Source organism: Gobius niger (genome assembly GCF_951799975.1).
Source record: "Gobius niger genome assembly, chromosome: 1".
NCBI lineage: Eukaryota > Metazoa > Chordata > Actinopteri > Gobiiformes > Gobiidae > Gobius > Gobius niger.
The window spans coordinates 39,705,889-39,729,750 of NC_136852.1; the positions used below are offsets into that span (position 1 = coordinate 39,705,889).

The 23,862-nt window shown below is 42.5% G+C and overlaps 1 protein-coding gene across 1 annotated transcript in view; it reads left to right on the forward strand.

Annotated features, from left to right (window-relative positions):
* Window positions 1-7,292: 7,292 nt before the first annotated feature.
* Window positions 7,293-23,862, forward strand: part of LOC306971807 (stromelysin-3-like) — a 61,570-nt gene continuing 45,000 nt past the window's right edge. Inside the window, exon 1 of the mRNA XM_079568196.1 lies at window positions 7,293-7,426. Coding sequence (XP_079424322.1) covers window positions 7,337-7,426 — 90 coding nt within the window. The 5' untranslated portion in view covers window positions 7,293-7,336. The remainder of the gene's footprint in view (window positions 7,427-23,862) is intronic.

Consider the following 23,862-nt stretch of genomic DNA (forward strand, 5'->3'; position numbering starts at 1 on the left):
TACACTTTGTATTGCCATGTTACACATTGTTCCCCCTTGTTACACTTTGTACTGCCTTGTTACATATTGTTCCCCTTGTTACACTTTGTACTGCCTTGTTGCACATTGTTCCCCTTGTTACACTTTGTATTGCCATGTTACACATTGTTCCCCTTGTTACACTTTGTATTGTCATGTTACACATTGTTCCCCTTGTTACACTTTGTACTGCCTTGTTACACATTGTTCCCCTTGTTACACTTTGTACTGCCTTGTTGCACATTGTTCCCCTTGTTACACTTTGTACTGCCTTGTTACACATTGTTCCCCTTGTTACCCTTTGTATTGCCTTGTTGCACATTGTTCCCCTTGTTACACTTTGTACTGCCATGTTACACATTGTTCCCCTTGTTACACTTTGTACTGCCATGTTACACATTGTTCCCCTTGTTACACTTTGTATTGCCATGTTACACATTGTTCCCCTTGTTACACTTTGTACTGCCATGTTACACATTGTTCCCCTTGTTACACTTTGTACTGCCATGTTACACATTGTTCCCCTTGTTACACTTTGTACTGCCTTGTTGCACATTGTTCCCCTTGTTACACTTTGTACTGCCTTTTTACACATTGTTCCCCTTGTTACACTTTGTACTGCCATGTTACACATTGTTCCCCTTGTTACACTTTGTACTGCCTTGTTGCACATTGTTCTCCTTGTTACACTTTGTACTGCCATGTTACACATTGTTCCCCTTGTCACACTTTGTACTGCCATGTTACACATTGTTCCCCTTGTTACACTTTGTACTGCCTTGTTGCACATTGTTCCACTTGTTACACTTTGTATTGCCATGTTACACATTGTTCCCCTTGTTACACTTTGTATTGCCATGTTACACATTGTTCCCCTTGTTACACTTTGTATTGCCTTGTTGCACATTGTCCCCCTTGTTACACTTTGTACTGCCTTGTTGCACATTGTTCCCCTTGTTACACTTTGTACTGCCTTTTTACACATTGTTCCCCTTGTTACACTTTGTACTGCCATGTTACACATTGTTCCCCTTGTTACACTTTGTACTGCCTTGTTGCACATTGTTCTCCTTGTTACACTTTGTACTGCCATGTTACACATTGTTCCCCTTGTTACACTTTGTACTGTCTTGTTACACATTGTTCCCCTTGTTACACTTTGTACTGCCATGTTACACATTGTTCCCCCTTGTTACACTTTGTACTGCCTTGTTGCACATTGTGCTCCTTGTTACACTTTGTACTGCCATGTTACACATTGTTCCCCTTGTTACACTTTGTACTGCCTTGTTACACATTGTTCCCCTTGTTACACTTTGTACTGCCTTGTTGCACATTGTTCTCCTTGTTACACTTTGTACTGCCTTGTTGCACATTGTTCTCCTTGTTACACATTGTTCTCCTTGTTACACTTTGTACTGCCTTTTTACACATTGTTCCCCTTGTTACACTTTGTACTGCCATGTTACACATTGTTCCCCTTGTTACACTTTGTATTGCCATGTTACACATTGTTCCCCCTTGTTACACTTTGTACTGCCTTGTTACATATTGTTCCCCTTGTTACACTTTGTACTGCCTTGTTGCACATTGTTCCCCTTTTTACACTTTGTATTGCCATGTTACACATTGTTCCCCTTGTTACACTTTGTATTGTCATGTTACACATTGTTCCCCTTGTTACACTTTGTACTGCCTTGTTACACATTGTTCCCCTTGTTACACTTTGTACTGCCTTGTTGCACATTGTTCCCCTTGTTACACTTTGTACTGCCTTGTTACACATTGTTCCCCTTGTTACCCTTTGTATTGCCTTGTTGCACATTGTTCCCCTTGTTACACTTTGTACTGCCTTGTTGCACATTGTTCCCCTTGTTACACTTTGTACTGCCTTTTTACACATTGTTCCCCTTGTTACACTTTGTACTGCCATGTTACACATTGTTCCCCTTGTTACACTTTGTACTGCCTTGTTGCACATTGTTCTCCTTGTTACACTTTGTACTGCCATGTTACACATTGTTCCCCTTGTTACACTTTGTACTGCCATGTTACACATTGTTCCCCTTGTTACACTTTGTACTGCCATGTTACACATTGTTCCCCTTGTTACACTTTGTATTGCCATGTTACACATTGTTCCCCTTGTTACACTTTGTACTGCCATGTTACACATTGTTCCCCCTTGTTACACTTTGTACTGCCTTGTTACATATTGTTCCCCTTGTTACACTTTGTACTGCCTTGTTGCACATTGTTCCTCTTGTTACACTTTGTACTGCCTTGTTGCACATTGTTCCCCTTGTTACACTTTGTACTGCCTTTTTACACATTGTTCCCCTTGTTACACTTTGTATTGCCATGTTACACATTGTTCCCCTTGTTACACTTTATATTGCCATGTTACACATTGTTCCCCTTGTTACACTTTGTACTGCCATGTTACACATTGTTCCTCTTGTTACACTTTGTACTGCCTTGTTACACATAGTTCTCCCTTGTTACACTTTGTACTGCCTGGTTACACATTGTTCCCCTTGTTACACTGTGTACTGCCTTGTTACACATAGTTCTCCCTTGTTGCACTTTGTACTGCCTTGTTACACATTTTCCCCCTTGTTACACATGTAAGAGTACCTGTACTTACATGTGTAATTACTTTCTTGTTACCCATACTTACACCTAGAACGTGGGCTGTATTCTAAAGCGTTACCAAAATATCCACAAATCATTTACAGAAAAGCTTCAGTTATTTTCATGCGGTGTTGTAGTAAAGTATTTTGTCATTTCTGTGACTGAAATGAGACTGAAACTAAACTTAAAGTCGTTAATTAGACTAAAGCTGTGACTCAAATCTGCAGATGTTTTGGTCGAAAGTCAAAGATGGGGCTATAAACAGCGACACCGTTTGAAAGAGCCTCATCTCAGTTCGATTCACTGCCAAAGGAACAGGTCTGTGCTCGGTCCATGTGGAGAACAACCATGAAGCACATCATTACATACTGACATTTGTTTGTGTCTGTAGCCACGTGCCTCTGGGGCTACAGTTATTATGTAAGGATTAAACAACTCGGAGTCGTGCATTAGACGGTTATAATGCACGACATGGAGTCAAGAAGACCACGACCTGCAGCGGAGTGCATTATAACCGTCTAATGCACGACTCAGAGCTGTTTAATCCTCTTATACTACGGTCCCACAAACGCAACATTTTCACTTTCATTTACTAAACTGGCAAGATATCCCAAACTACCGGGGCTATGTTATGTTGGGTTATTAGCCGGTCACTGTCTGAAGGCTGGTCTCAGAGCGAGTCATTCTCTCACTGCTGTGAACCCAGCACTACCTGTGGAAGTAACACTGCTAGCATGCGACACTCCTGGCAGGAGCTATTTCACTTTTTGTTTAACCTGAAGCTAACGAAGCTGAAGCTCAATTGTTTATGGAGCTGCTGTGGAGTCTGTTTATATTTGGTCCCAAAGTAGTTTTTTGAATAAATAGAGAAAGTTTAGATTTTGCTCTAAATTGTTTTCCCCCTTAACTGTTTTCAAACATAACCATATACGGGCGATTCCAGAGAAGCTGTCTGTATCTATCCCAGTGATGTAACCCCGAAAATAATGCATGCCAGTCTCACTGACCGGTATATGGTGTAGTACAGAATAACTCCACTTCGGTCCTCAAAATGGCGGCATTAACTAAACTTTCACAAATTAGATCTAAGGAGTAAAATAAATGCACAGTTACTTTGATTATATAAAATACCTAGGTTTAGAAATATACATTGGTACATATGAAGTGACCAGAGCCCAAAAGTGTGGGTACAAACCCTCTTGACGTTGTGATGGCTTGTGCCTGTTTATGAGAGCGTGGCCCCGCTGAGCCTGTCATGTGCAGAATGTGCATGTTTACGTCTTTAAAGGCTCTTACTGTTAATCCTCACAGTTTCGACCGTTTTAACAGGCGCAGAACTGGGTCAGAGGTTCGGGTTCCACATACAGGCCCGTGTTTACAAATCAGGGCCTGAGATATGACCTTTAAGTGTCAAAAGTACATACACTACTGGTAAAGTATTACTCTAATAAAAGCCAATGTGAAAGTACGGAAGTACACACTGCCTTCCAAATTATTATGCAAATTGGATTTTTGTGTCAAAAAGGTAAAAAACTAAACAATAATAATGAAACTCATGGATGGTGCCGTGTCTCGGGGCTCTATGAATCACTGACATTAATCTCAGAGACCTGGGATGATAAGTTGTCAGGTTAAGCCCAGTTAAGGGAAAAACTACTGAAAAAGGGTGTTCCACTTTATTATGCAGATCATCATTTTCAAGCAACATGGGAAAGAAAAAGGGTCTGTCTGCTGATGAAAAGCGTGAAATAGTTGAATGCCTTGGTCTAGGTATTAAAACCTTCGATATTTCATGAAAGATTAAGCGTAATCATAATACAGATAAGAGATTTGTGGATGAGTCAGAGCACACTCCGGTTTGTGCAGATAAAGGCACAATATGGACGGTTTCTGCCAGACAAACACATCAGATTAAGAGAACAGATGCTACAAAGCAGCAGACAGGTATTTGAAGCTGCTGGTGCCTCTGGAGTCTCCCGAACATCAAGAGGCTGCAGTTGTGCATAAACCTTCTATCCGGGCCTCCCCTAAACGGTTAATTGAATGTTCATGAACAGAAACGGCTGCAGTGGCTCAGAAATACATGAAGACTCATTTTCAAACAGTCTTGTTCACTGATGAGGCCGTGTAACCCTGGATGGTCAGATCAATGGAGTAGTGGATAGTTGGTGAATGGCCACAATGTCCCAACAAGGCTGTGACGTCAGTAAGGAGGTGGCGGAGTCATGTTTTGGGCCAGAATCATGGTGAGAGAGCTGGTCGGCCCCTTTAGGCCCTTTTAGGCTCCCTGAAGGTGTGAAAATGACCTTTGAAAAATATGTGAAGTTTCTGACTGACCACTGTCTTCTATGCTACAAAAAGAAGAGCCGTGTTTTCCCTAACAAGATCATCTTCATGCATGACAACGCACCATGTCCTGCTGTAAAGAATACCTCTGCATCACTGGCTGCTATGGACTTAAAAGGAGAGAAACTCATGATGTGGACCCCCTCCTCCCCTGACCTCAACCCTGTTGAGAACCTTTGGAGCCTCAACAAAAAAACTTCTGTAAGGGTGGGAGGCAGTTTTCATCCAAACAGCAGCTCTGGGAGGCTATTCTAACATCCTGCAAAGAAATCCAAGCAGAAACTGTCCAAAAACCCACAAGTTTAATGGATTTAAGAATTTTGAAGCTGCTATCACACAAGGGCTCCTTTGGTAAAATATAACTTGACCTGTTAATATTTTTTTTGATTGAAATAGCTTTTGATTTCAGTAAATATGACCTCCTAATGCTACAAATTCAACAAATGACCATTTTCAGTTAATTACAAGCTTTAAAATGTATTGAAACAATGAGTTGCATAATAATTTGGAACAGTGGATTTTGAGGTTTTTACAATATTTATTTTTGAAAAAAATACTGTTATCACTGGGAGATTTTTTCAACCAGATTTAAATGATCCTCTACCAGGTAAAGACTTGAAAATTATGCTGACTCTCATTTGAGTTGACAATTTAGAAAATCTTAGAAAAATGTCATTTGCATAATAATTTGGAACGCAGTGTAGTATTCAAAGTATAAAAGACAAATCATGTTCAAATAAGTGTATAGGAAAAATCACTGGGATGAAAATGTGGCTACATTCCACTATGTACAGCAAAACATTTCTTTCTGTCTTTTTTATCGCTCCCTCTCTCTCTCTCTCCCTCTCATCTCTTCTATCTCTCCTCTCTCTGCGCTCTCTCACTCATCTCTCCTCTCTCTCCCTCTCTCTCCTCTCTCTCCCTCTCATCTCTCCCTCTCATCTCTCTCTCTCCTCTCTCTCTCTCTCCTCTCTCTGTGCTCTCTCACTTCTCTCTCTGTCTCTCTCTCCTCTCTTTCTCCTCTCCCCCCTCTCTCTCTCTCCTCTCTTTGTGCTCTCTCACTTCTCTCTCTCTCTCCCCCCTCTCTCTCTCTCTCTCCATCTCTCTCTCTCCTCTCTCTCTCTCCTCTCTCTGTGCTCTCTCACTTCTTTCTCTCTCTCTCCTCTCCCTCTCTCTCTCTCCATCTCTCTCTCTCTCTCTCCTCTCTCTGTGCTCTCTCACTTCTTTCTCTCTCTCTCCCTCTCTCTCTCTCCATCTCTCTCTCTCTCTCTCTCCTCTCTCTGTGCTCTCTCACTTCTCTCTCTGTCTCTCTCTCCTCTCTTTCTCCTCTCCCCCCTCTCTCTCTCTCCTCTCTTTGTGCTCTCTCACTTCTCTCTCTCTCTCCCCCCTCTCTCTCTCTCTCTCCATCTCTCTCTCTCCTCTCTCTCTCTCCTCTCTCTGTGCTCTCTCACTTCTTTCTCTCTCTCTCCTCTCCCTCTCTCTCTCTCCATCTCTCTCTCTCTCTCTCCTCTCTCTGTGCTCTCTCACTTCTTTCTCTCTCTCTCCCTCTCTCTCTCTCCATCTCTCTCTCTCTCTCTCTCCTCTCTCTGTGCTCTCTCACTTCTCTCTCTGTCTCTCTCTCCTCTCTTTCTCCTCTCCCCCCTCTCTCTCTCTCCTCTCTTTGCGCTCTCTGTCTCTCCCCTCTCTCTCTCTCTCTCTCTCCTCTCTCTCTCCTCTCTCTGTGCTCTCTCACTTCTTTCTCTCTCTCTCTCTCTCCTCTCTCTGTGCTCTCTCACTTCTCTCTCTCTCCTCTCTCTCTCTCTCTCTCCTCTCTCTGTGCTCTCTCACTTCTCTCTCTCTCATCTCCCTCTCTCTCTCTCTCCATCTCTCTCTCTCCTCTCTCTCACTTCTCTCTCTCTCTCCATCTCTCTCTCTCTCCTCTCTCTGTGCTCTCTCACTTCTCTCTCTCTCATCTCCCTCTCTCTCTCTCTCCATCTCTCTCTCTCCTCTCTCTCACTTCTCTCTCTCTCTCCATCTCTCTCTCTCTCCTCTCTCTGTGCTCTCTCACTTCTTTCTCTCTCTCTCCTCTCCATCTCTCTCTCTCTCTCTCTCCTCTCTCTGTGCTCTCTCACTTCTCTCTCTCTCTCTCCTCTCTCTCTCTCCTCTCTCTCTCTCTCTCCTCTCTCTGTGCTCTCTCACTTCTCTCTCTCTCATCTCCCTCTCTCTCTCTCTCCTCTCTCTCTCTCTCCTCTCTCTCTCTCTCCCTCTCTCTCGTCACGTGACCCTCGGTGATCATGTTTACGGGGCGGAGGGCCGTGCGCGCGTGCAGTGGGGCCAGAGAGCTGCGCGTGGCGGAGACATGCGGCTCCTCGCGCTCCTCGTCTGCTGTTGCCGTGTCTTCGTGCCGCTGCACGCGAGCCCCCGAGCGCCGGGTCCACGCGCGCATACGGTCAGTACTCCCCTACGTGCGCGCACGCCTTTGTCTCGCGCCGCGCTTTGCTTTGTGTCTTTTCCGTTTGCGGCTCAAGTTTGAGAGTGAGGCTGGTTCCTGGTTCAGTTTCTGCTGTTGGTTTGCTCCTGGTTTAGACCTTATTTAGTCCTGGTTTAGCTACTGTTTAGACCTGGTTTACCCCAGGGTTAGTCCAGGGTTAGTCCTGGTTTAGTCCTTGTTTAGACCTTGTTTACTCCTGGTTTAGACCTTATTTAGTCCTGGTTTAGTCCTTGTTTAGACCTGGTTTACCCCAGGGTTAGTCCTGGTTTAGTTCTTGTTTAGACCTTGTTTACTCCTGGTTTAGACCTTATTTAGTCCAGGTTTAGTTACTGTTTACTCCTGGTTTACCCCAGCGTTAGTCCTGGTTTAGTTCTTGTTTAGAGCTTGTTTACTCCTGGTTTGGACCTTATTTAGTCCTGGTTTAGTTCTTGTTTAGACCTTGTTTACTCCTGGTTTGGACCTTATTTAGTCCAGGTTTAGTTCTTGTTTAGTCCTTGTTTACTCCTGGTTTAGACCTTATTTAGTCCTGGTTTAGTTATTGTTTAGACCTGGTTTACTCCTGGTTTAGACCTTATTTAGACCTGGTTTAGTTATCGTTTAGACCTGGTTTACCCCAGCGTTAGTCCTGGTTTAGTTCTTGTTTAGAGCTTGTTTACTCCTGGTTTGGACCTTATTTAGTCCAGGTTTAGTTCTTGTTTAGACCTTGTTTATTCCAGCGTTAGTCCAGGTTTAGTTCTTGTTTAGACCTTGTTTACTCCTGGTTTGGACCTTATTTAGTCCAGGTTTAGTTCTTGTTTAGACCTTGTTTACTCCTGGTTTAGACCTTATTTAGTCCAGGTTTAGTTCTTGTTTAGACCTTGTTTACTCCTGGTTTAGACCTTATTTAGTCCAGGTTTAGTTCTTGTTTAGACCTTGTTTACTCCTGGTTTGGACCTTATTTAGTCCAGGGTTAGTCCTGGTTTAGTCCTTGTTTAGACCTTATTTAGTCCTGGTTTAGTTATTGTTTAGACCTTGTTTACTCCTGGTTTGGACCTTATTTAGTCCAGGTTTAGTTCTTGTTTAGACCTTGTTTACTCCTGGTTTGGACCTTATTTAGTCCAGGTTTAGTTACTGTTTAGACCTGGTTTACCCCAGGGTTAGTCCAGGTTTAGTTCTTGTTTAGACCTTGTTTACTCCTAGTTTAGACCTTATTTAGTCCTGGTTTAGTCCTTGTTTAGACCTTGTTTACTCCTGGTTTAGCCCCGGTCTGGTCCTGGTTGAGTCCTGGTCAATTGACTGACTATTGATTGATTGATTGATTGATTGATTGATTGATTGATTGATTGATTGATTGATTGATTGATTGATTGATTGATTGATTGATTGATTGATTGATTGATTGATTGATTGATTGATTGATTGATTGATTGATTGATTGATTGATTGAAAATACATTTACCTCCTTTGTTTTATCACAAGTGTGTTCGTATCAATAAGGAGAGTTTCTGTATGAGGCTCATGTTTGTCACATTCACTGCTGTTCAATAAAACCCCTGCAGAAAATGGTCATTTTTCTCCAACTGGACAAAAGGTTCGAGCGTTCAAATGTTCAGAGTAAAATCCCGCCGCTCTCAAACATCTCAAACATCTCAAACATCACTCTTTTCTCATAAGACACTTGAAACATTGCAACAAAAGTCAATTGTGTTGTTTTTTACTAATGCTTCAGATAATGTGTATTGGGTGTCTGCTTTTAATGTTAGCAGCTTGTGAATGTGGTTTTACGATGAGGGCGGTCACTGTGGAGGACACGGCTAACGGGGATCCCGGTACACACTTGAGGCGGTTGGTGAAGTACTTGAGTAGATGTACGCGGTATACTCGCCCGTGTTTGTCAGACCTGCTGTGACACGTCCAATTGTTTAAATCCCGGTTCCTTTTGTTCCTGAGGCTGTGGAACTTCACTCAGAAAACAGTCATTACACTTTTCCCTCGGAGTCTTCGCTGCTTCCTCCGCCGTCCACCGCTCTGACGGTCCGACAGTCGAAACACTGCAAGTTGGACGTGGTTTGTGTGGAGACAATATTCCAAACGATGAGCGGACCTTTCTCTGGACCTTTCTTTCTAAAACTGTAACTGCAACTCATGTCTGTTTGATGAAGCTAACGTTAATCTTGTGCCAAACTTGTGCAGCCAAGTGTCAGATGAAGCGGGGGATTATGGGTGCGTTCCATTTGTACTCGTAAGTCGGAATTTCCAAGCTCACAGTGGGACGTTTAAACCGGGGACTGGCCCCCCCGATGTCGGATTTCCCATTGGGGAAGTCGGAAAACCCAATTATACAATGCTAGCCCGCAGTTAGCTCTGCCCGTTAGCTTCTTCTGATCGTGATAAACCAAACAACGCTTTGCAAAATGTTCATCAACAAACCGAAGGCTGTAGACCAGGGCTGTCCAAACTTTTTTCATGGGGGGCCGCATACTGAAGCGTACACAGGGTGAAGGGCCATAGATCGGTGGTTAGTGCCGCAAAACCTTTGACTAGCAGAGGTTTAAATTGCGCCCCACACCTTTATTTCTGCTCAAAACCTTCATGCCAGCTGTCTCACAATAAAATGCTATAGTTGTTTGGTTAGAATTGTGTAGAATTATTACATTTCAAATGAAAAGGACCATCTCTGATGATGTGTCCCGATTCAGCAAGAAGGCAGAGGGCCACCAAAAATTGGTCTGAGGGCCGCATTTGGCCCCCGGGTCGCACTTTGGACACCCCTGCTGTAGACCGCCATGCCACAAACTGCGGGGTCGGAGGCAGGGAAAGTTGCAAGTGTGGTTTTCTGACCAGAGACAGCAGTTCATCGTCCCATTAACGCTCGTATCACCCTCAGAGGGACTACGAAAAGAATTTATTAAGGTCGAAAATAGGGCTGCTCGATCACAGAAAAAATAATAATCACGATTATTTTAGTAATAATTGAAATCACGATGATTCAAACGTTTATTTGTTGTCTTGACAAAAAAAACAACTTTATTTTATATTCATTTTTATTCTTATTTTAAAAAAACAACTATGGAATACATTTTCTTTGGACAATAAAAGCATTTTTTTTGTTTACGTTTCTAGACTAATCATATAGGCTGTATCCGAATGTCCACACTAGCCCCTAACCCCTCATTCACTACATAGGCCCACGCTATATAGTCGACTATATAGTCACTGATTCTGTTGGTGATTCGGACACAAGACACTACTTTCTCCGCACTGCGTGACGTCACGCGCAGATTTTTTTTTTTTTATCTGAATTTATTTATTGTTACAAACGTTTATTTTATGAAACAGAACGACTGTTTTGGCACTTTTACAGCCGTTACTATCATCACAAAAAAAGCAACAACAAAAAAAAAATCACCCCAGCGTTCGCTCAAAGACGTGCCGAAAGTAGGTCACAGGCAGGTGTCCGAAGCGCCAGCAGATTGAGTGACTACATCTGCTAAAAGTTCGCGAAACTCCTGGAATAAAGTATTTCTGTGATTAAGACCAACCAGACTCAGAGACAGTGGAATATTTATGGATAAATACGAGTCAGATACGCTTTTACTTCACATGGATTTTACGTGATTATTCGAGAAGAAGCTATAAGTCATTTAACAGCTCAAGCTAAAGGTAAGCAGCTAGCGTTAGCATCTTTTCACCGTAACTGTTTATATTTAGGTCGTTTATTCATGAGAAATACAAACACACGACTGAAACAGCTGATTTACTTCAGTCGTGTTTAGTTCAAAGACCTGTCTCTGTCAGGCTCTTCTCCGACTCTCGCAATGCATTGTGGTCTATATTGACACGTTTAGTGACCATCGATGCTCACTACTTTTCGAGATGCATTGTGGGAAATTTCGAGTGCACTACTTTTTTCTCTCTGGACATTCGGACACCCCTACAAAATGGCGTGACCACTATATAGTCACTATATAGGGAATAGTGTGGACATTCGGATACAGCCATAGGGACACCTGCCCCCTGCTGGCCAGCCCTCACACCTGTCCAACAGAGCCGTAATAAGAGTTTGTTTGAGCTCCGTTGATCTGCTCCTGAAGAAGAGTTTTAGACTTTTCTACTAAATAAAACCAGTGTCTGAGCAAAGGATGTGGAGGCTTCTGAACAGCTGTTCTCCTTTCAGCACAAGGCGAGCGCTTAACAGAGGCGTTATCTCAAGAGTTAGGTATCAAACATATTAGTACGACATTATTTACAGTTCTGTCACGCTGGTATTTATTTCAGCTGATCAGACGCGTCACACAAACTTTTTGCGCTTTGGATGGACGAGCGGGAGGGCATCCTTAATAATCGTTTGTTCTCGATTATGCTATTTTTGCGATCGTCTGGTGTAATAATCGAAATCGTAATCGAATTTCGATTAATTGCACAGCCCTAGCAAAAAACAAATGAAATGGTACCTTGGCGATTCTAAACGGACTGTGATCTTTGCAATGCTAAATGGAATGTTAGCGTCCACTAGCCTGGCTTCTGGGGGCCACCAATTCATTTTCTCATGGGAGCGGTGTGGTTTACGATCGTCCACGGCCGTTTCTTGAGCTGAAAGTCTATCATTTGCACGTAGCCATAGCCAATCGTATCATCACATCCGATGACATTTGACGCTAAACTTTCAAGCTAAACTGTTTAGAACACGGAATAAAGCCTGATCCAAAGATGGCGTCGCGTCTGCTGCTGTCATGTTGGATCCGTAAATAAACTTTTTTTTTTTTTTTATGATTTGTAACATCATTTAGTAGATTAGAAATCCAGCTTCTTGTTTCACTGTCATTAACATTTGACAACTGGAACCAAAGATATTTAACCTCTTAGCTCCCTCCTGAACATGTTTTCTCCAAATTCTCCAAATCTAAAAGCTTCTTCAAAACAGAGTCAAAAAAACGAGAAGAAAATGAGGATGTAAACGCAACAAAAAAAAAGCTAAAAAGTGACCCAAAAAAAGCGACAAAAATGACAAAAACTCAACAACAAAGTGACAAAAATCCAGCAAAAAAAAGATAAAAATCCAGCAAAAAAGTGACAATAATCCATCAGAAAAAAATGACAAAAATTAAGCAAAAAAGTGACAATACAGCAGAAAAATGACAAAAATCCAGCAAAAAAAAGACTAAAATCCAGCAAAAAATGACAATAATCCAGCTGAAAAAATGACAAAAATCCAGGAAAAAAACACAAAAATCCAGCAAAAAAGTGACAGAAGAGCAGCAAAAAAGTAACAAAAAAGTGACAAAAACACATAAGGGAAATAAAAAGTGACGACAATGGCATAGAGGAGAGAATGGATTTGGTTTTGGCGGGTGGTAAGAGGTCAATCAAATTCTAGATTCTCTCATTGATGTGGCAAACGTGGCGGCCATCTTGTTTCTGGTCAGCGGGGCTAACCCCTATGCCACCAATGCAAAACCAGGAGCAACAGTTTCGTTGATCCAACACTCATTGTTAGTGATTGGTTTAGTACTTCTCAGTCTCGTTTCTCAGTCAGGACCAGCTCATTTCTTTGAAACGAATCATTGCTAATGCTCTATGACACAATTTATATCAAATATCTTGGAGAAATGGTGAGATATATGATTCTAATAAGGAGTAAAACAGTTCTTGACCTTTTCTCTGTTGTTATTTGGGATAAAGTTGCAGTTTTTTGCTATGGAACCTTCAACAGTGTCCATCCCGCCTTTGCTCTGCCTGATCCCGTCAGACCTTGGAAGCTCAGCAGGGAAGGGCCTGGTACTTGGATGGGAGACCGTTTGGGAACACCAGGAAGCCTAGCGAATGTAGTGTGTGAGTGAGTGAGTGAGTGGTGGTCGGAGGGGCCGATGGCGCAGACTGGTTGCCTCGCTTCCGTCAGTCTACCCCAGGGCAGCTGTGACTACAATAGTAGCTTACCACCACCGAGTATGGAGTGAACAAATAATGCAATGTAAAGCGTCTTTGAGCGTACAGAAAAGCGCTATATAAAACCAATGCATTATTATTATTCTTATTACTAACAGTTTGGACCCAGAAGTATCTCATTATTGTGTGTGACGTCACACTTAAAGGGGGGGTATTATGCAAAATCGACTTTTTCAAGCTTTACATCATGTTATTAAGTCATTCCCTCATTAAAACCATGCCTGAAGTGTTGCCTTAGCACATTCACGTATTTTCGAGTAATCTGTAAAAACTCTGATGGTGGCCATTTTAGGGATAAAACGCCTGATTCCTTCAGGAAACGCCTCCGACCTCCAGGATACGCCTCCAACCTTTCGTCACCAGCCGAGTAACCAACCACTGCTCCTCAGCAGAACCCCCTCCCCGGAGTGTCTAGCCCTAAGATGTAAACAGAGTCATCATGGAGGTTTAGCTTCATGTGTTGTGAACCGGAGCCACAGCAGACTTTTACAAAGACACACATCAGTGTTTCTGTTACCGAAACACCCAGGATTAAAACCGGTGACAAGAACGCTTATTTCAGTGTCTGGTTCTGCGCTGGGCCTTGATGATGCACAGAGCCTCCGGAGAAAGCTAATGCTAAGCTAAACCTCGAGTCATCACGTGAAAACGAGAAATATGCACAAATAAAGTCAATAAAACCACCACACACATACAGAACCGTTTAACAATGATCACACACGGAGCCTGGCTTGTTGATTGTGTAGTTTATTGCTCACATTTCATCTACAATGGGTCGTAGCCGAGTGGTTTTCTCCCGGAGCTAACAAGCTAGCCGCGATAAGCTAACGGTAAAATTCACTGAATACAAGCAGCATATTATGCATTGAAAACGTCACTAAAACAGGCAACTGCTTGAAGCAGCCTTTATGATGATCACACACGGAGCCTGGCTTGTTGATTTCGTAGTTTATTGCTCACATTTCATCTACAGTGAGTCGTAGCCGAGTGGTTTTCTCCCGGAGCTAAGGCACTATTAGCCGCGACAAGCTAACAACCTTCACCTTCACAACATTCATTGAAAACAGGCAGCATATTATGCACAAATAACGTCAATAAAGCAGCAACTACTCGAAGCAGCCTTTACGATGATCACACAATGAGCCTGGCTTTACACATTTGTGGTTTATTACAGACTTTTCATCAACAATGAGCTGTAGTCGATTATAACAAGCTAACGGGTAACCTCGAAAAACCATTGTCCACCTGCACAGATAATGTCCGTCTTTTGAATCGTATGGGCTCCTGCAGATCCTGGTGTCGTCCATGGGGGTATAGTTAGAGATCCATAGGGCATGGCAGATGCAAAGAGGGACCAGATAGCCTCCAAACAACAGTTATTTTTCAGGCAAGAGCCTCTTCCAAGCGTCCGGTGTGGAAGGTTTGTCTCCAAATAATATCCTGTGTGGCCATTGTTCACAAAGTGATAAACAGTAGCTCCTTTCCAACAATAAAAAATAAAATGCACCGATCGTAGTTTCAATACAGTTGAGACAACGAGCGCAGTGTTGTTGTGATGCCACAGACAGCGTGTGGAGGGGGCGTGTCAGAAAGGGTCAGAGGTTCTTAAAGAGACAGGGGCCTATTTCAAGTCATTTGCTACCTCCATTTTGAAAGAGCAATTTTATACAAGGCAGTTATTCTAATTTACTGCATTTACAGACCAACAGAAGGTTTCTTCATCATTGTAGTGTGATATAGACTGGTGCTATGTGGCTGAAAAAAGCATAATACCCCCTCTTTAACAAACATGAGGCCATGTCCTATTCAGAGTTTATTAAAGATATTTGACTGGAACATTGAACACTCAGGAAAAACAGCTTTCCCAGCTCCGAGGACAAATGGAACATGATCAGAGTTGGTGAAGTGCCATATTTGCTCGGTTCCACGTTGCCCCGCGGATGACGTTCCAAATCGGGCGAGCGAGCCGTGTGATCTGATCATCTCACCTGTAAAGAAGAAGTGTGAGTCCGAGCCGATCCTTCACCAGAGGGGGCTCTTCTTATGGTTTAACCTCACCCGCCCAAACCAAATGCATTCTGTCCTCTTTTGGCTGTGTAACACCTCATTTGAAAGACCCACAAAACTGATCTTTTTCCTCACGCTGTTGCTGTGTTGTGTCACCTTTTGTATGTTTTTTTTTTCTTTTTTTTTCTTTTTTGTGACATTTTTGTTGAATTTTTGTCACTTTTTGTTGAATTTTTTGGAATTTTTGTGACATTTTTGTTGAATTTTTGTCACTTTTTGGTTGAATTTTTTGTCACTTTTTGTTGAGTTTTTGTGACGTTTTTGTTGAATTTTTGTCACTTTTTGGTTGAATTTTTTGTCACTTTTTGGTTGAATTTTTGTCTTTTTTTTGGAATTTTTGTCACATTTTTGTTGAATTTTTGTCACTTTTTGGTTGAATTTTTTCTCACTTTTTGTTGAATTTTTGGCTTTTTTGGGGGATTTTTTGGCACATTTTTGTTGAGTTTTTGTCACTTTTTGGTTGAATTTCTTGTCACTTTTTGTTGAATTTTTGTCTTTTTTGTTTTTTTTTAATTTTTGCCACATTTTTGTTGAATTTTTGTCACTTTTTGGTTGAATTTTTTGTCACTTTTTGTAGAGTTTTTGTCACTTTTTGGTTGAATTTTTGTCTTTTTTGAATTTTTGCCACATTTTTTAAAATTTTTTGTCACATTTTTGTTGAATTTTTGTCATATTTTTGTTGCATTTACATCCTTGCTTTCTTCTCATTTTTTGTGGCTGTTTTGGTGCTTTTTTCCCCAAGAAGCTTTTTGATTAGGGTAAAGCCAAACTGGAGAAAATGGGATCCGTTCAGGTGGGAGTTAAGAGGTTAACGCAGTAATGCATGTTTTGGCTGATGCTCCGTCGCTGGAAAACACATTTATCGTTGCATTTTTCACATTTTTTGAGCCGTTTGCGACGAGCCTCAGGTCAAACTCAAACACTCCAAAGAGCGCCCCCTGCTGTCCACGTCGGGGCGGGCCTTGTCCACATTCTTTCTGCTCGTCAGAGTCACGCGTCCGGCAGCTCCACTTTTATGGGGAGCACTTTTCGCAAACACTGTTTTCAGCCACTCGAAAACATACTTCGCCTCGTGTTCTTTTTTATCACAAAAACACCATTTGAACCGGAGCAAAAGCAAACACGAGGTCCTGCGTCAGGTTTACGAGGCGCTTTGTGGAAAACATCCGACAACAACAGGTCAAATGTGTTTAGTTGTTTAGTGAAGTGTTTGATAATGTGGCTTGTACGGCAACACGACGGGGACAAACCGCCTTCCTTCCTGCACAGCGCCACCTACTGTTCATAGAGGGAGCCAGGGGCGGACTGGGACTGAAAAACGGCCCTGGACTCTGACCAGCCTGGCCCAAATTAGCGTAAATGCGACACTTCTTGACCGAAGACCAACAATGTAACGCCTGATTTGAAAGCTAAGACCTACAAAAGTGATAGAAACTTTTTTGTCACGTCGCCACATTTTTGTCACATTTTTGTCATGTTGCTTTTTCATAACTTTTTGAGTGTGTTTTCGTCACTTTTTGTGTTTTTTTTGTGTGTGTATTTGTTGGTTTTTCATTGCTTTTTTTCGTTGCTTTGTTATGTTTTTGTCATGTTTTTTTTCCTTCACTTTTTGTGTTGTTTTGTTGCTTTGTAGTTGTGTTTTCGGCACATTTTTGTTGTGTTTTGGGGGATTTTTTGTTGGTTTTTCATAGCTTTTTATCGTTGCTTTTTTGTCACGTTTTTTGTTGCTTTTCCGGCACATTTTTGTTCCGTTTCTTCCTCGTCGCTGTTTTGATGCTTTTCTTTGAAGCTTTTAGATTTAGGTAAAGCGTGGTTAAGGCGGGGGATAAGAGGAGAAAATCGAGAGGCCGGACTGGCCCTTCTGTGCTCTTCCAGAATGAACACATGGCCAGTCCGCCCCTGGAGTGAGCAACATTAGGATTTTCACATGAACCAAACACATGGACAAATGGACTTTGTCAAATGTTTTGTCAAGTTCTCAACACAAATACTACTCGAAGTACAGATCCTCCTAAACTCGACTTCAGTATAGTACTGTAGTAAATGTACATGTGTATAGTTGTGTGTGTAGGAGCTGCAGACTTTATGATGTTGTGACTGAAGTCTTTGAACCTGTCATTACCGCAGCACTTCCTGAACCATGACCTCGGCCTAAACTAGGCCCAGGTCTAGGTCTGGGTCTGGGTCTGCCGCCGGGGGACTCGGGCTGAAAGGGATATTTCAGGATTTTTGACATAGGGCCTCATTTCCTAGTTATCCAGAGTGATTTTTTTTATTTTATTCATGCAGTTCTTATATTTGAAGAGTTTTGTGGTGCTAGGCTAGTGCTAGGCTAGTGCATGTCTATGGTAACTAGTAGCCTGGATTAAAATGAGTCTGACCCGAGCACAGTGCACCTGAGGCAAATCACTTCTAACACCAGACTAGCCATATAAATGTCTGTGTCGACTGAATAATGTTTGAAATTTAACCATTTTGCATATGAAAGAACTTGCATCAGCTTCCTGGTTGTAGCTACACCACGGCGAAGTGATCTGCTACCGGATCTACAGTAGTTTGTTTACCTGCGGCCGCCATTACTACACGTGGAATTCACAAAGGAGCTTTCTACAAATCAGATCTGGCAACGTTTGGAGGACGAGCCCATGATTTTGAAGAGGTTTTTAATGCAGGCTACTAGTTACCATAGACTAGCACTAGCCTAGCGCCACTAAACTCTTCAGGTATAATGACTGCATGAATTTAAAAAATGATTTATCTCCAGAAATCAACAACACTCTGGATAACTAGGAAATTAGGCCCTATATCAAAAATCCTGAATGATCCCTTTAAGGCGGTGAAACTTGAGGTTGAAATCTGTAGCTGTAGATTACTGACATAGATGTGAGGTGTTCTCTGCACTGTAAAACCTGAACTATTGTTTCAAGGGCTGCCGGGAAATCTTATGTTAATATCAACTGTTTTTAATTGACTGAAATCATCTTTAAACTAGGGATGCACCGATGCCAGTATCGGGCCGATACCACACGCTTGTACTCATACTCGTACTCATTAATGAGGTCCCGATACCAGAAACCGATACCATTTGACGTGTGGCCGGCGCTCCAACAGGACGCAGCTCTCTGCTGAGGAGAGAAAATAGCGACAAACTGGAGAATTGTTTAGTGGAAATACAATGTTCCACATAGAGCTGACTTTATTACAGACGACACTCCCTAAACCAGAGTCTGAGCTGGATTTAACCAGAGCTAAATGTTGTTAGTGCTGCAGCGTCTGCAGTGTTTACAACATACAGGCTAACATTGCTAACTAGCCGCTAACTCGTGGCTAATAGTTCTGGCGATTCTTACGCCGTTTTATGCCCAGGGGTTTATTCTTCTGAAAAACTAACCCAGCGACTAAAAAGTCCTCAGAAAATCCACATTAAAGAGATGTCATGTTTATATTGAGCCAAAATGAGCTGCAGCAGAACAGTCCAAATTCTGTAGCTACTGGATCAGTTACTATAAACACACGAGAAAATCCACACAGAGCTGAAGTAAAGGCGAAAAGAGACCATTTAGCTGCAGTAAGAAGTAACATCGGCAAGTACTTAAATCAAAGTACTCGTACTCGTATCGCTTTTAGAAAAAGTGGTATCGGTGCACCCCTACTTTAAACGGTACATGCTCACATGTATATATTGTTTGCATCGGCTCCAGTGCAGTCTGTCCTTTCATTGTCACTTTCTTACATGGACTTGATGCATGCACTGGGAGAGAGACGAGGGGCTGGGGGTCGTCACCTGACTACTCCCATGATGCACTTCTGTCAGAACAGAGAAGGTTCTGTGGGTGATAATGGCTGTTTTAATAAACTGGTTTCACTTACATTGGTAAGTTTTGATTGATATATTTATTTGTTTGTTTAGCTGACCGGGACAGTACAAGAAAACGTTGCCAACTGGGTGGCCGATATTGTGGACAAAAGGCATCTAGTCATAGGTTTCTGCAGCCCCCTCCCCGGTTAGGCTTTTCAAAATGAGAAAGAATGGAAAGATAGAAAATAAGTAAAAGACATCAGACAACAATAAACTTTTGACAGCACCACCGTCTCTCCGTCCCCACCCATCTGCAACCTTGGTATTCTCCTCGACCCCACTCTTTCTTTTCAACCAACGTCAAGCAAATAACCCGGACTGCGTTATTCCATCTCACGCTTTAATCACATCCAGAATTGACTACCTACTGCGACAGCATCCTCTATAACATCCAAAACCCTCAATAAACGGCAATACATCCAGAACTCCACTGCCCGCCTCCACACACACATGAACACATCACCCCTGTCCCTCAGAACCTCCTCTAGCTCCCCGTCCCTCAACGCCTCAAGTTCAAGGTCCTCCTCATCACTTTCAAAGCCCTCTATCATCTGGCCCCTCCAGACCTCACTGACCTCCTCCGACGCCAACCTCCTGTCCCTCCCCTGTAAGACCGAGCGCTGAACCTGGGGAGACAGAGCCTTCTCCATCACCGCCCCCACACTCTGGAACTCACTGCCCCAACCTGACCTCCCCACCTTCAAGAAAGAACTCATTTCAAAAGGCCTTTCATGTCCAGTAATTGCTCTCTAGTGTTATGTGTTGCTCTATGTTGGATTTTACTATTGTATTTCTGTGAGTGTCTAGAAAAGCGCCATACAAATATAATGTATTGTATTATTATTAATCATTTTGGATCTAAACTGAAGTGTTTGGTTCCAAACATCCAAACACTTGGTATGTTTGGATGGACTTGGAATGTTCATCCAAACATACCAAGTGTTTGGATGTTTGGAACCAAACGTGTGTTCAGACTCACACTTTTGTTTGTTCTTTAGCCACAGCTTCAGCTCCTAGAAGAAAACTTTCAGGTCCATTTGTGACTTTAGCTCCAGCAGCACAGAGTCCTCTGACTGAGAGCAGACCCAGAGCAGTTACTGCTGACTCCAGCTCTGGCGCTCACTCCTTCATAGGTGTATTGAAACTTGAAAGTGTTTTTTTTATAAAAGAGAAACTGACGGAGTTCTCAGATGTCATCCTTTTATATTTCTGAATGATAGTGCGGTGATGCTTTATTGGTTTTTGATGTTAAAGGCTTTAGCACAGATTCTGAGGCCTGGCCCCAAACCATTGAACAATATTCGACACATGAGATCCAATCAGAGCATGTGAATATAGATAGATTTACCATGACGTCACATTTTACACACAATTCCACATGGCTCCCTACATTTCATCAAAGGGAAATTGATAAACGGCGTATTTCCTTTCATTCTAAGTCTTTCATTATCATATTTATCTTGCACGTGCACATGATTGTGTTAGCTACCCATTGATCACATGGCTCCTTGTCAGTGCAAAAACACACTAGCAAAATAGAACCTCTGGCCCTCAGGATGTTTTGAAGATGATATTGTCACAATGCCAGTTAGAATACTCTAAAAACAGAACACCCAATTAGGTCATGCTTCGGGCTGGGTACTGTTGCATATTCATGTTAGTCGTCTAGAACCAGAAAACAGAACAACAATGTGTGGAAGATCTGCACGCTTACAATATCGGGTTCATCTTCAACGTCAACGTTTTTTTCAGTTTCTGCTTTAGATACCAGTACCAGACTGGTATTGTTTAAAGCAGCACTAAGTAACGTGTTTACCTTAATAAATCCTCTCCGTAGTCCCTGTGGGGGTAATACAAGTGTTAATGGGATGACTGGAGGGTCTTTCATCTCCCCCTGGTGTCTCTGGACAGAAAACCACAATTGCTTTGCTTTCCTTCACCGGGTCGGAGTCACCAATACACACTAATGGAATCACAAAGAAGAAGCTAACAGGCTAATGGACAAAGCTAACTGTGGGTTAGCACCACTTAAACAGTATTTACAGCCAAGTTTTGGTGAAAAAAATGATCTCCATTGTGTAATTGGATGAACAATATCCCTCTGTCCCTTTGTCTTTTCTGTCAGCGTAGTATTTACTCTCATGGACAATTAATGAGTAAAAAAACGCTTATGAGTTGCTTAGTACTGCTTTAACTACACCACTGGACTTTCTGGACTAACACTGGCATAGATACAGACGGCATCTCTGGAATCGCCCATATATGGTCATCTTTGAAAACAGTTAAGGGGGAAAACAATTTTGAAAAAATATAAACTTTTTCTAATTATTCAAAAACTACTTGAACAAACGTTGAATTCTGAATATAGTTTCTACTAAATAAAGATACAAAGACATAGAGAGGAGCAAAGTGGTTCAACAGCCCATAAATACATAAAAAAAAACGGAGAATGCTAACTTGATGCTACATGTTAGCATCGGGCTAATGCTAACGGTTAGCTAGCGCAAGCTACAACTGCCGTTTTTTCACTTCTACAGAACAATCTGCTGTGAGAAAACATCCAAATGGGCTCGATTTACACTTGACTTTATTTGTATGTGATAAACAAGTTGATATTCCACCAGAAAATGGCTAAAAAGAGTGAAAAATTGTGTTTCTCTAAAGATTCTATTTTCCCCCCCGGTGAGGCCACGCCCCCTTCTATGAAGAGATGCCGTCTGTATCTATATGAACTGCTGAACTAATGCCAGAATCCCATGTTTGTAGAGCTGCGAACTACACGGTTAGAAGCTTACAGACGTCATGGAGACCCAGAGTCTGTCCCACTCTTCATATTTCTATTTTGACTCAACTAGTCGCGCAGCCGACCCACCGACTAACTCAAACGCCCTCATGCACCTCACATTAAAGACGATTTAGACTCTGTGCTCGGTGTATTTTGGGTCCTCAGGCCTCGTCCTGTAATCCCAGTTTACGGCCGGTTTCAGCCCCTCCTGTCATTTCCACATTTACAGCCAATTCTCTGTCATTACCACCTTTAAATCTGACACTGAAGACTACAGCTGCCGTTTCCTCTGAGGGAGCGACGAGGGGGGGGGCGACCGGAGGGGCCCGGGGTGAGGGGGGGGGGGGTGATGAGAGCGTCAGATATCGCTCTGTAAATCGCTGACTCCGATGAAACAAGATGGAACACGGAGATACACCAGGAACATGTGTCTGGAATCTGCCCCAGCAGTGGAGTCCTGGCTCCGAGCTCCGCGACACGGCAGCCTCTAGGTTCAGGGGTAAATGCTTTAACCTGGTACCCCCCCCCCCCCACACACACCTTAACTGAGCGCATTTTCTCCATTTCGGCTTTACCCAAATCGAAACGCTTCTCGACTGGAGCTTGCAGCCTGTAGACCAGTGTAAGGCCTCATTTGAAAGCTGATCGAAGACTTTTCCTCGCTTTGTCGTGCTTTTTTTTGTTTTATCTTTAGTGCTTTTTACAATCACTTTTTGAGTGTTTTTGTTGTTTCATTGATGCCTGTTTTGTTGCTTTTCTGGGGTTCGGCCCATTTGTCCGACAACCCATTAGTCCGACGTCTCATTATTCTGAAAATGTCCCATTGAGTCAGGCAAGGCAAGGCGAGTTTATTTGTAGAGCACAATTCATACACAAGGCAATTCAAAGTGCTTCACAGTTGCATAAAATTACAAGAAAACAAACAATGGAATCAATAAAAACATCAACATAAAATTTATCAATTACAGTAAAAGGCGAGAGTGCAGATAAAATGCTTTCAGTCGTATGCACGGGCAAAAAGAACTGCCTGGATTTGAACATTGTCAGAGTTGAGGTCTGTCTCACATCCTCGTGAAGACTGTTCCAGATTTTAGCTGCATGAAACTGAAACGCAGCCTCACCGTGTTTGTTATTGGCTCTGGGAACCACCAGGAGGCCCCTCCCTGAAGTTCTCAGGGCCCGAGATGGTTCATACGGCTGTAACATGTCAGAGATGTACCTCGGTGCTAAACCATGAGCTGTTTTAAAGTCTATTCTCTGACAGGAAGCCAGTGCAGAGACCGGAGCACTGGACTAATATGGTCGTATTTCCTGGTTCTGGATGTTCTGCAGCTCTGACAGTGAGCAGCCGTTACAGTAGTCAAACCTGCTGGAGACAAACACATGGATAAGTCTCTCAGTCCGGTTTTGACACTATTCCTCTGATCTTAGTGATGTTTTTCAGATGGTAAAAAGCTGCTGATGTTATTGCTTTGATGTGGCTGTTTAAGTTCAGGTCTGAGTCCATGATCACTCCCAGATTTCGAACCTGATTTTTCGATTTCAGAGAGACCAGCAGGTGAATGGTAACACTTTGCCAAAAACAATGATCTCAGTTTTGTCTGCGTTTAGCTGGAGAAAGTTGTTGTTTGCCTCCACAAACTGATCTGCCGGAAAAGCAACAAAAAAAGTGACAAAAACACAAGAAAATGTGACGAAAACGTGACGACAAAGCGATGAAAAAAGCGATGAAAAAACAACAATAACATGAAGAAGAAA